General features: G+C 39.9%; 1 protein-coding gene across 1 annotated transcript in view; it reads left to right on the top strand.

Moving 5' to 3' along the window:
* Positions 1-336: 336 nt before the first annotated feature.
* The window catches only part of ARHGEF28 (Rho guanine nucleotide exchange factor 28), a gene marked incomplete at its 5' end in the record, with an annotated part of 110,535 nt that continues 97,794 nt past the window's right edge, over positions 337-13,077 (top strand). Inside the window, one exon of the mRNA XM_082301409.1 lies at positions 337-369. Coding sequence (XP_082157535.1) covers positions 337-369 — 33 coding nt within the window. The remainder of the gene's footprint in view (positions 370-13,077) is intronic.

Here is a 13,077-nt window from a genome sequence, read left to right as displayed (position 1 = left end):
CTACCTAATTTGTTGCAGCTAGGAGTGTCTCAGCAGCTGGGCTCAACCTGACCTGTTTTGTTTACTGTTTCTATTGTCTGAAATGCATGCAGCATGTTAACTAATACCAGCCATCCCTCCTCCAGCCTTCCGTAGGCATCGTTACATCAGTGTTTTCTTGTTCTGGGGAGGTTTGGGGTAACTGGATAGCTGATAAGCTTAATATCCTTTTTTCCCCCCTAATTCTGGAAGATGTTGACCTAGTTTGCAGACATGAATCACACATAATGATATCAATGCCTCCTGATGGGTGTGTAATAATTCCACTGGTTTATTCTGTTTGTAGATGCTGTGACAATGGAGTTAAGCTGCTCTGAAGTACCTCTTTATGTAAGTCCTACAACATTAGGCTTCTGCCTGGAGAGTTGTTTTCTTTTGGGTAACAGCTCATTCAAAAGCAGGTTGAATGAAACTAAAAGCCATTCTCTGGTTTTCTGAGACTGGAGGCTGTTGAATGTTGCTGTCTGATGAGGCATGTGTGGAGGTGATAGTTTTCGGAAGTGCAACTCAGCTCTCTGAAAGAAGTTTGAAATTATTTCCCCTTTGTGATCACTATTTTGTTCTCCTTCAGTATTCTCAATTGCAGTTTTCAAAAGCAGAGTTACTGCCTGTGAAGAGATAACCACTCACCCACTTTCTCACAATTTGGTTGTTTTTTGCTTACGAAATTCCAAACTACCATTCTCTCAGTTTCCACAAAGCAGGAAATTGTGTGTTATGTAAAAAAGTAAGTTGAAATTTGTAATCAAATGGATTTTTTTTCTGCAAAACCTGAAATAATTGCTTAAAATAGATGAACTCAAAGTTAAAAAACAGTTAGTAACATGAATGAGGACATACATTAGATGAACTTAATTTATTTTGTGCCTTCAAGGGGATGTGAATGTGAGTATTAAAACTTGGGAACTCTGGTCATTATTATTTAAAAGCCATAATTTTATTTTTTTACTTGTTCTGCTTTGAAATGAGGGTAGCAGGGATACATGGATGGTGTCTGGGGGAAGATGGGAGGACACTGAATGGTTTTCAAAAGGGTGGTAAAAGATGAAACAAAGACGGGAAAAAAACCAATTATCTGCTTATTGTTGTGAGATGGGGATGGAAATGGAGTAATACAATAAACTGTATCCTGGAGTATTGAAGGAATATATGGTTGTTAATGCACCAGCATGAGTTTTCATTGTATTTGTCTTCATTGAGAGTTAAAACCTCAGGCTTGCAAAAATTAGATGTAGTATCTTTGAAGGCATCAGGAGAAAAGTATTTTTGAGGCATAATGATGTGATGTTTATTGTGTAATGCAAGGCTTTAAAAACAAATTTTGACAGAAAAAGTAATCAGGGACATGCTGATATCTGATCTGACTGATCTGGTATTTTCTCATAAGGTAACTTTGCAAAGGCAGTGTAGTGGTTTCAATCCAAGTTGTTGAAAATGAAACATTTGATATTGAGTCTCACAGGAAATTCTTATGGAAGAAAAAGAAGGGGAAGATTAATATAAAGAGATAAAGTTATATGGGTATTGCCAGAGCTGTTAGGGTAGAAAGAAAGATATTACAAATCATAGTCCTTAAGTGTCATACTTAAATGTAGTTCTGTTTAATATTTTGATTATAACCCTATGAACCAGGTGTAGGCTTGCAAAATCTTTGTAAATTTGGTGACATCATGGTTTTGGGAAAAGTTGGTTAGTACTGAGAAGAATTCAGTTATTATGTGGGAAGATTGAATTTTCCTACCTTTTATTTATACCAGTAAAAAGTGGAAAGAATGGTTTAAAACTGGATTTGGAGACTAAAAATGATACATCTCTTAAGAACAAGGGACTCACCAGGGGAAAGATGAGAGAATGTGATTTTAGTTGAGAACATTCACCCCAAGCTTTCCACAAGTGAGAGTCTGTACCAGATCTAAGCTTTGCTGGTTGTGGTCCTGTGCTTTGGTAATTTTCCAGTTGTGGTCTTCAGCCTCTCACCAGCCCAGGTGGATAAATTCCAGAGGGGCCTCCTAACTTGCTAGAAGCCCAGTGAGAGTAGTTTGGATTGCTGCCAACTCATTTTCTTGTGGGGGCAGCAGAGGGAGATGGTGTCTTTCTTCTGCGTCCTCAGTGTCCTAACAAGCCTGAGGTTAGTGGAGAAACATGGGCTACCAGGGACTTGCAGTGGGAGCACCTGGGGTGAGTTTCCCAGAACCTGGGATTGTAGTAATTTTTTAACATCCTCCTATATTTATTTCTGTGTATATGTGTGAGAAAGATTGAAGGTTTTCTCTCAACTCCCATCTGAAACTTGGAGAAATCTTAGCAGACCTTGTACTGATCATTTGAGGTTGATGTAGTTACTGTAATGAGTTGAAAGTATTGCAGCTTCACAGTCTTGCCCGTCACAATATTGTTCATAATCTGAGTGCCTTTTCAGCTTGTTTGGGAAGATTGAAGAGTTCTGTTCATCCTGAAAAATCCTTGAGTCAGGGCATATATCTTCTGTTAGTTAGATCCAATTATTTAATCAGTTCTGGAAACTCCTTCCCACTGCTTCTGCTTTATTTGCTTGACTTTGTTGGAAAACACAATCAAATCAGCATTTAAATTAAACATGATAACCCTTTCTGATTATTCAGTTCCTTAGTCAGTTTTAATTAAAGAGTTCTCTGGCAAGCTGAGCTTGTCTAAATGCTATTCCATCTCCTTTGTTAAACACTGCTTTCATCTCTCATAAGCATCTCAGGGACAGAGAAAACTTCTCTGGAAAACTGAGGGAACATGACAAATACTTGCACTGCAGTGAATTTAAGTATTTCTCTGATGTATTCCAGTCCCTTCTAAAGGGCCACAGTGGACCTGCAGAATACCATGTCATGGTAATTGCACACTCTTCTTCACATGCAACTTCAGAGGTGTCAAGCATATGGTTCTAACACATTATTTTCCACAAGAAAAGTGGAAGAGATCAAAAGGTAGGAAATAATCCCTTCTTTCCAGCCTCCTTTAAAGCATAGGCTTTGTTCATTGAGAGAGGGAGAAATCTGCTGGGTCCAAAATTAGAATGCTTTTCACACTGTATGTAAACATGCTTAGCATCCATATCCAGTGGATTTTACCCTCTTCTTCTTTGTAAGAATGCCTGTTTGGAGAGTCTTGTATTTCATGTCAGATTATCTGAGAATAACTGCAGTTTTGTGTTTATAATACACATTTTTAAAGATGATATGCAAGGTACTTTGTTGACTCACTATATGGGAACAGCTGTTAACACAGCTGGAGAATGTGTCCATACTGGGCTGCTACTTCAAGCTGTCACACTTCAGCAGTACTGAATTTCTTGGCAAATCTAGAATAGTGTGTGTAATCTTACTGGCTGGGTAATGGCTGTTCTTTTTTGTTACATAAGAGGGAATGCTTTCTGAAAGCTCAAGGACCTCACTGATTTAATACAATTTTTGTGAAATATAATTTAAAAATACTCTGTGTAATTAGCCCATTTTGAAAATGCATTATTTAATACCCTTCTTCTGTATGTAATTTTTGTGGCAGCAGTACATTAAAATCTAATTACAGCACGCATCAATACCATGATTCAAGAAATAAATGGTAATGAAACAGAAAATCAGGTATTTGAAGCGCATCTCCTCAGTTAATTTGAGGAGCCTGTTTCTGGATGCCAGACAGCAAATTACTGTTAACCACTCTATAAAACTACTCTTTATAAGCCAGTCTAGTTTTCAGGGTTGACTAGCCAAGAATAAACTGAAATTTCATAGACATCTCTTCTTTCGATGCTAATAATACATCATTTAAGTATATAGAACTTGAATGTAAGTAGCTTTTGCCCTCCTAAATTATGCGTTTTTTAAAACTGATACAAATTAAATTATATTCAGCCAGTTCTTTCTGTAAGAAGTGCAGCAAGCTGAGTTTTTCATTTAATTGTGTACTAGACAGTATATGGAATAAGACCTCACTATCTTCAGGCAGACACTGGTCTCATTGTATATGGAAAAAAGACTACTCATGAAAGAGGGAAGATAAAAGCAAAATATTTGATGAAGCAGCCTTCAGATATTAAAGAATTTATGTATGGCAGTTGTTCTTCCAATTATAAGCAGGTTTTAGTGTGGAGAAACAAATCTCCCTCATGGAAAATAATTCCTTCTTATTTAATGGTAGGTAACTGGTTTTTGTTTGTTTTAAAGAAATGTTATTGATTACCAGCTTTGATATTGGCAAAGAAATACCTTGCTGCCATGGGGCAAACATAGTGTGGAGGTAGTGAGCTCTCAAGAGCAGTAAATAAGTGTTCTCAGAAGTTTGTAAATTATTCTCTGCTGGGAGCCTTATGAATGTTTCCCGTGGGAGCTGGAGAGATAAATAAAGAAATGCTGAGCCACAGAGTATATCCCCATCAGTTTCTTGTAGACACCAAAGGGACCTCATCTCTGCAGGAGATGGTGCTGAAGGTTTTGTGTCTGTCTTTCCAAAGGGGCTTTTGGATGTTAATTCTCTGGGAAGAGGCAGGAACACAGGCTCCTAGCTTTGGGACTCAGGATCTCCTGGAAAAGAAAACTTCCACTTGATCCTGTGCTGCAAGGTGCTTACTATTCTCAAAACGCACTTTTCTAAGGTATTGCATGCTCCTATGTACAACCACTGCAGCTGGCTAAAAGGCCTCAAGGTCTAATCTTAATTAACTTCTCTTGTGTTCTGTTATACAATGTCTCCCTCTTAAGGTGTCTCTGCTCGGTTGTTTTTACTTGGGGACAGTTTTGTTTCTGACACTGTTACAGCTTCCTTGGTGAAGCATAGGTGCCAAGGAGAGAGAGGTGCTTAATACTGATGTATGGAAGTATTCCTGCAGTGAGGTTTTGGAGGATTTCTCTGCCTGGGGAAGGGCAGAGAGTAGGATGTGGCACCAGGCTACTTGCAGCCACAGCGTCTGATGGCCTGGTGACTCTCACACGTGGGATAAGCTCAGTGACGGTCTTTGCCTGGGCTGGGCGTGGAAAGTGCCCAGCATGATTCCAGCATGCTTTTGCGTGATTTGAGTAGGAAGTGGCAGTAGGACTTAGGTATTGATTGTGAGTAGCTGATTTTCTCCCTCGCCAAGCTGTTTGCTTTCCTAGTTCCTCCATACTGTACTAACAGTTGATGTGCAAAGAGGGGTGGAAAGGGATAAGTTCCTATGGTTGGATACAGCTTTTGTATTTGCTGCTCCTGCCAGGTATTCAGTGTCTTCTAGCCAGCCCTTTGTGGAAAAAGGCAATTTCTAGCCTGTCTTGGCAATTCTGTGTTTTCATATTCTTTGCTGTTGCAGTGGGGCTGGCCGTAATTCTGGGCCTACCAACGAGGCTGAAATGACTGCCTTACTTAGACTTCAAAACACAAAACAGAACTGTGGTTTAAAATGTAAATGTGTGTTGGCCTTTCACCGTGCCTTTGCTAATGCACAGAGCTGTGTTGGCCTCATCCAGCTCTGGCTGGAGTCAGGAGTACTTTGCTGTTGTCTGCTGTGGGAGCCTGGTCAGGTCTGTCATGGGAAGCCTGCGTGGGGGTGCACAAAAGAGTGTGCACAGGCTGGCCTCTGGATGCAGACTTGCTGCCAGAGTGAGACTGAGGAAATACATCTGAAAGAATGGGAACAATTTAGAAAGATACGAAAGCAAAGAATGGGTGCTTCAAAGCATGTCCATCACCAGGCAGATGCTTTTTGTTCCTGTGGTATATTATTTTTCCTTTGTTTTACCCTCAGTCCTTAAATTAAGATTTTTCTGGGCATGGACTTTGTGCTTACATGTATTTGTGTAGTGTCTGCAACAGTAGAGCCCTGATACTACACAGGACATGAGAATAATAACTAGTCTGGTTTGTATATTTTAAATCAAGTCAACTGAAATAGATTACTCCTTTTCTTTTAGTCAGCAGTTGCATGCCAGAAGGGATGTTAATTTTCTTATTGCAGAAATTTTATGACCTATGTTAACAGCACATTCTTAAGCTTTTTAATTCCTCTGTATTACTTGATGCATGAACATAAATTGTTTTGTCACTGACAGCAAAACACTGAATGATATTTTCAACGATAGACCAGAAAGAACATTAATGCATGTTTTGGCAATGGCCTTGAATATTTTTTGCTTTTTCGTCTGCCTTTTCCCCTCTCCTTTCTGCTAAAAGCACTCCATTTTTATTTCTATACAGTGGTTCCAGAATTAAAAGATACACCATTTATTTATTTATTTATTTATTACTTATTTATTAGTTTGCCATATGGGACTCTCAAAATTTTTCTGTGCCTTACCTGTTGTCTAGGTTTGATAATGAGCTAAACACAGCTTTAAGACCAGTGGTGCCAAGGTAAGGAAAACAGGGTCAGTTTGATGTAAAGTGCTGATTTGCTGTAGACTTGTTCTGTGGTTCAGATTGTTTAAAAACACTGTTAGATTAATTCTGCATGGGTTGTCAGTTCCATGACTGTCTCTCACACTGCTGCCAATGTAGAGCAGGCATAAAAAGCACAAAGCCAGCATAAGCTCTGTGTCATGTGCTCTCACTAATTCAGCAAAAATGAGATTGTGTTCCCAAGTCTGGCATGGGTCAGGTTAGTGTGGCTGGATGTTGCTTATGGTGACGTGGAAGTGGTGTTGCTGCCAGCTGTGTCTTAAATTGAGCAAAGGGCTGGTTAAGAGGGTTAAACAGAAGAAACTGGACTGAGGAAAACAGTTTTTTATGGTAAGATAATGCTGTAGAAAATAAGAACCTGCAAAGCATCTGAGCATATTGCATGTGCACTGAATGAAAAGCATCATATGTCTAATATATGTTTCTTTATAAGTGGGTAATATTAGAGGCAACTTAACAGTGCACAGTAGCATAGAGACTTGCAGACATATATATGTCATGACCTATTACTGGTTTTCTTCTTTTTAGGGGAAATATATTTAGTTTTGCAGTAAATGAGAAGTATTTTAAAGGCCTGTTTGTTTGGTTTTTTTTGGTTGTTATTTCGTTTTGTTTTGTTTTAATTCTGTTGGATTCTAGTTCCTTTTCCTGAAGACAGCTCTTGCAGTTCTCAACAAAAAACCCTTTTTTTTCTATGTGTGTCTCTGAAGAGAGTGAACCTATGTTGAGGCTAGTGAGGAGGTAGAAGGTATAACTCATTTTGAGACATCAGCTTTGGGTAACAGCCAGTGTCTGCAACTTCAGAAACTCCCAATACAGCAGATGTATTTAGGTTTGTCACTGAAGGGGGAGTATTGCAATAAGCAGTAAGCAAGTGATTGAAAACCCACAAGGTTAAAGGATGGTCTCCTCTCAAACCCCGACAACATAAACCACATCCTTCATCTCTCTTCCCCTTATCAAGGTCAAGGACTTGTTAAGCCATTAAAGAAGCACAAGGTATGTACCAGGTGCGGAAGGTGGGAGAGGCCAGACGGGATTGTTTGGGTGGGAGGAAGCTCACAGTACTGTGTGTTAGGGAACTATGTGAGTGGTGTTTTCACACACAGGATGGGGAAAATCCATCTCTGAGGAGTAAACTTGGGCAGCTTTGATCCTGATGTGAGGCAGGGGAGTCAGCTAGTTAACTTGTGAGGATCTCCTCCATCTTTTGCTTGGAGTGTACTTTTGTCATCAGTTTGGATGTAAGAGAGTGCTTAATTTTTTTCCACTTTATGTGGGCTACTTAGTCAAAAAGGTGGTGTACTTCTACCAGTACTTACTTTTTCTTTTAAAAAGGCACTGCATCTAAAACAAAGTGAGGAGCTTCCTGCTTTTTCACATCAAAAGACGGAAGCTTGTCTGTCTTCATTAGGAAATTTCTCTGTTAGTGCTTTTCTATTCAGGATAGTGCTGGGACCTTGCTAGAGGCATCCTTCAGATTTTATGTTGGTGGTCACCGAATACTTTTTTTCTCACGTTTTTGACAAGAACAGAGAGCTGCCTCAGCTGCTCATCAGTAGACTTTCTCTGTGCTGTATTGCCTTAAGCACCTGTGGGGGTGATGCTTCTTACTTATGCCTGTGCAAATGCATCCTCTACACTTCTGAGAAACCTGCCACATGCTTAACAAGTACCTACAGGTAGTTGGTGCATAAAGCTGATGTGGTTTGGAGAACCTGCCGTGGTCCGTTTCCCACATGTTGGCAGTGTATAGTCCACAGGTTCAGGGGCTGAAGACCAGTCTTGAGCAGGTAAGTGAGGTTCTCAGGTGCTGGTGGAGTTTTGCAGTATAAATCAGCAGAGGACTGGCTCTTCTTGAAGCAACTCTGCATGCATATTTAATTTTTATAAAAGTGTATGCGTGGGCTTTTGGACAATATGTAATATTAAATATAACCCTATCAACACATACCTTGTCTCCAGGTTTGTATGCGGAGTTATGCTTATGGGGTTACTCTGGATAGAAAAAAAAGCCATACTCAGTTGCTTCTTCCCTTAAGTTATTAAATGGGGGGAAAAGCCACCCTGTTTTTGTTTTGGATATTTTTAGCTATACAGTTAGAAAGTTAATGCTTCTAGAAATGTTCAGCTTTTATCTCGTATGTTTTTCAGTTTGTAACTTCTGTCCTTCCCTATATGTAGTTGCTGTTTCATTGTGTGCTGAATCCCACTGCATTCAATTCAGTTGGTGGCGCATGATTTCTTAAGCAAGTCGATAACTGCATTTACTGCAATCTGTAGACAAGGTCTGTCTGGTGGACGGTATAAAAACATCACACAACATTGGAAAGACCAGTTTATAACTTTTTTCTTGTTGTTAATGATTTGAATATGATTGATTTGTGCTCATTTAGAATTTCCCTACTGCTATTTTAGCATCTTTTGTGTAGAAGTGTTCACAGTTGCAGCTGAGTTGCAGAAGGGTCATTAAAACTTTATGCTACTGTTCTTGTCCAAGCACAAGTAAAATATAAACATTTTCTGAAGTGAGTCTTCCCAACAGTGAAAAAATATTTATGTGAAATTGCAGTGGCCAGTAGCAGCTGACATAGAGGAAAATATTCCCATTATTGCTGTCAATGCTGGGGGATTTGTGCTTACTTCAATGTGTTGGGACTTGCATTTTGGAAACAAACAAGTCATTGCTTCACCTCAGGATATAAATATTTTTCTTAGAGAATGTAATTACTAAGTTGTTACTTTTTTTGTCCTGTTACATTTAGAGATGATATCCTTGAAAGCCCTGGATAAAACATTATTTCTCGAGCTTCTCATGCATGATTTGGTAAAGAAATTTTAGAATGTGTTTTACTTTAGAATGTGCTATTTTTATGGTAAAAGGCTGCTGGGAAAGTAGATTTATCCAGGCTGTGTATGCAAGGATAGAGAGCAATTGTTGAAATTTAAGTGTTAGCCAGCATGGTGGCCTGGATCTGAAGTCCACTAAAGATTTTTTTGTCTTGCACCTGTTTTGCTGGGGCAAGTTCCTGTTGAGGAAGATGGTGTTTCTAAAAGGTTTCAAAGTGGAAGAAGCTCAGTTCAGGTTAATGGCCAATTTTTGGTTAAGGCATAGAGTGTCTTGCAGCAGGCTGAGGATGAGGCACAGTGGAAGTGCCATGGTCAAAACTTCAGCTCCTCCTGCCTGCCTGGGTGCTGCCATGTTTCAGCTCTGAGGGATTGCTACCCGCAATTGCTACCCTCTTGTCCTCACAAAGAGCCTGCCTCAGTCCCTTGCTGGGATGCAGAACAGGGTCGGAAGAGTGTCTAGAGGTGGGAGCTCTTCTCCCAAGTCTGGCCTTTGCTGCTCCCTACCCAGGACATGGGGTTCAGGGGACCTTGCTGCTGCAAGACTGACATGGCTCTCAGGTGCCCTAGACAAAACAAGGGAAAATGTAAGTCTGAAAAACCTGTTTTGTGACACTGAAAGAGTGCATAGACCTATAAATCTTGCTAAAAATACAAACCTTGCTGATCTCCTCCCTGGTGCCAGTGCCAGGACAGTGTTGTCTGTGGTAATAAAAGGTAGGCTTTACTTTTTGGATCCCAGAGAGGTAAAAACTAACACTTCTTCAGCCACAGGTTTAATGTGTTCAGACTTGGGACTGTGTCTCTCTTAAGTCACCCTTAACTGCAGTGTCTTCTCCTCAATTCCCCTGTATGCTTTCCTGGTTTTTATTTCAAGGATTACAGTGACAATCTTGGCTCATTAAATCAACGTCAGAACTCCTCTTGGCTGCAATGGGCTGAGGGCTTCTCCCAAGTTCTTTTTCTTCAGTTTTCTGGTATCTTTTTTGCAGTCAAAGGTGTTGGTGTGGCTGCCTGAAGTTCTCTGCTGTTACAGGCCTGTATGGTGTTTGAGCGGTCTCCAGTTTCCATGTGTTCCTGTGGTGATTCTGTAGAGCTGAATATCTTTTTTTAGCCATGCAGATGTAAACCTAAGTAAGATAATGGCTGGTTGGTCTCAGTAAGTGCCCTTCAACTTTAAAATTTCCTTCCACTACAAGTCTATCAGAATCAACACAGTGTGAGCTTGAGGCAAGGACCTTCCCCAGCATCTACCTGAGAAACCAGCTATGGCCAGGGACTGTGTTTATTTGCTGAGATGGTGAAGTGGTGCATCCTTGCCCTTGCTTTGATTAAGTGGGAACTGGGCAATCTGAGGTTCATGTGGACCCTGAAACCATGCTTAAGCATACCTACACGTAGAAACCAAGCTCTTAACTCTCTGTTGTATTTTCCTAAGTTTGTGGGGATATGGATAATCTTACTAATGCAGTGAAAGAGTTGGGAGAGAGGTTGAACTGTTGTTAAATGAATGAATCTGTGAAAATCATGTCAAAGACATCTAGCAACTGGATTGTCAAGAATCTGGCCCTTCTGGATCCATGTTCTCACAGCTGCCTCGTATTCAGTGTACTTGGCCACCTTTCCAAATATGAGGAGCCTGTGTTATTTACCTTGTTTGGGTTTTGGTATCTAGAGGATAAGCTTAAATTTTGTCTTTAGAAATGTAGAAGAAACATGTTAGTTGGGATGTATTTCCAGTTTCAGTGTCTGGAACAAACTCAGACCAAACATCACTCTGTAGGAGGACAGTGTTCTCATTTCAGGTGGTGTGTATTTTGTAATCTCTTTCTGTTGGTTTTGCTCTTTTGTACTGATACGTGAGCTAGGGCTTAATTACCTACTTTAACATGACGGTAAGTGTAATTTTATTTTCTTTGTGCTTTACTAATAAGTCAGTGCCACAGTTTTTTTGCAGACTTGAGAAGGTGCTTTGCTCATGCCTTGCAGAATGGGTTGTGAAGTAGTGGAGAAGCCCTTCTCCCACATGTAGTGAGAGTGCTGCTGTGCAAATGACTTTAATGCGTGTGAATTTCTCATTGAACTCCCGGAAAAGTGTTTCACTGTTGTTTGTATAGACCATTTAATTGTTGTAACAGTTAAGTGAATATGGTTGATTGAAAACCCGGATTGAGCACTCTGGCTCTGCCAGGAAGCAGTGCTTTTACATAAGAGGTGTCATCTTCCAAAAAAGTCTGGGAAAGCCTTGTGAAGCGGGGAGACATTTCTTTGGTGGAGCTACTTTACTGCGTCTCATTGCAAGATCCAGCCCACTTCCCTCCTGCATGAGTGCCTTGCTAGGAAAGGAGGACTAAGATGGGAGCTGGAATTGCTCCCTTTCCAGTGACTCTGAGTTAATTTTTCTGTGGAGGAAAGATCTGTTCAGGTAGTTCCTGCTGCAGCCTGCTCTTGGGGCTGGACTGACCTTGCCTGAGGGACCCAGGATATAAATGCTTCTGCAGGGATTTGATATAAAACCTGCATACTTTCTCAAAGTATTTTTCTATGTAGGAGTTTTGTAGGATGGACTGCAAGTTATCTTTGTTTGTAGAAAAAAAAGTGATTAAATAGTTCCTGTTATATATTTGGCTTCACAGAGAGACAATTTGAAAGTAAACTGATACATATTTTAGTAGCAGCAGCAGCAAGAAGAAATATCTTTGAATGGAGCAACATGAAACAAGAACATCTGAAGACAGGATGGAATGTGCTGGAGACAATGATAAGAGCTTGCATGAAATAACTGTTTCTGATGCCAGGTGTGATAACCATACAGCATCAAAAATAATTCCACTATTTCTTTCTGTGTTATCTCTGAATCATCTGCTGTAATACAGGGTTTAACTCTCTTTTTGGATCATGTGAGATTTTCCAATTGAATCACTTAATTATTTGGCCAGATACAAGCTAGCTGCCAATTTGCCTTCCTTTTGTAAAATCTCTGCTTAAATGACCATGACTTTCATTTTCTGGAGTGTTGTAAAGAGTGAGCTCTATAAAACTTGGTTTTTATTACATACACACGAGCTTTCCACTCTCTTTTCCCCCTCTAGACAAGGATTTGTGAAATTCTCCCTCGTGCCTATACATTATGTGAAATAATTAGTTGAAGATGTTTCTCTATCCTTAGTGAACCCAAGTTAACATTTATCAAAAAGGAGCAGTATGGCTACAATTTGACTTGAATTTTTTTTCCCCCCAACAGCATCTAATTAAGTGAGAAGTGTTTCCACAGAGTATCTCCCTTGTTTCATGTAGTTACAGCAAAGAAAACATGAAAGCTGTCTGGCTGTATATTCTCTCTAATTCAGGGGTGCAGAGGGCATAGAGATGGTTTGGGAGTTGTGGCTCCAAGTGCCCATGTGGAAGAAATTCTGCTGTGCTCCTGTGCACCAGGCAGCTGTCAGCTAAGAACCCACTGGAGTAGACTGTGGAGGGTCTTCAGAGACTTACCCTATTCCTATCTCCCCAAAATAGCCATCCACATTATTACTCAACAGACCAAAAGGGTTATTCATAACTACAATAACATTTTTTAAAGAAGATTGCTTTAATAATGACAGTAAGAGCAGCAACTGCAATAATAATAACAATAGTAATAATAATAATAATACTACTACTACATTCTGGTTATAGTAGTGCAAAACCCAAAGAGAAATAGGAGAAAACACTTCACAGTTAAAACACTTCAGGCTACTAAAAAGAGGTGCGTTACCATTTTTGGGGGATGACGGGCATGTTTGCTTTTGATTTTGA

Source organism: Coloeus monedula (genome assembly GCF_965178545.1).
Source record: "Coloeus monedula genome assembly, chromosome: Z".
NCBI classification, from domain to species: Eukaryota; Metazoa; Chordata; class Aves; order Passeriformes; family Corvidae; genus Coloeus; species Coloeus monedula.
The sequence above is the reverse complement of the archived record's forward strand: the minus strand, read 5'-3'. Positions and strand labels throughout refer to the sequence as shown.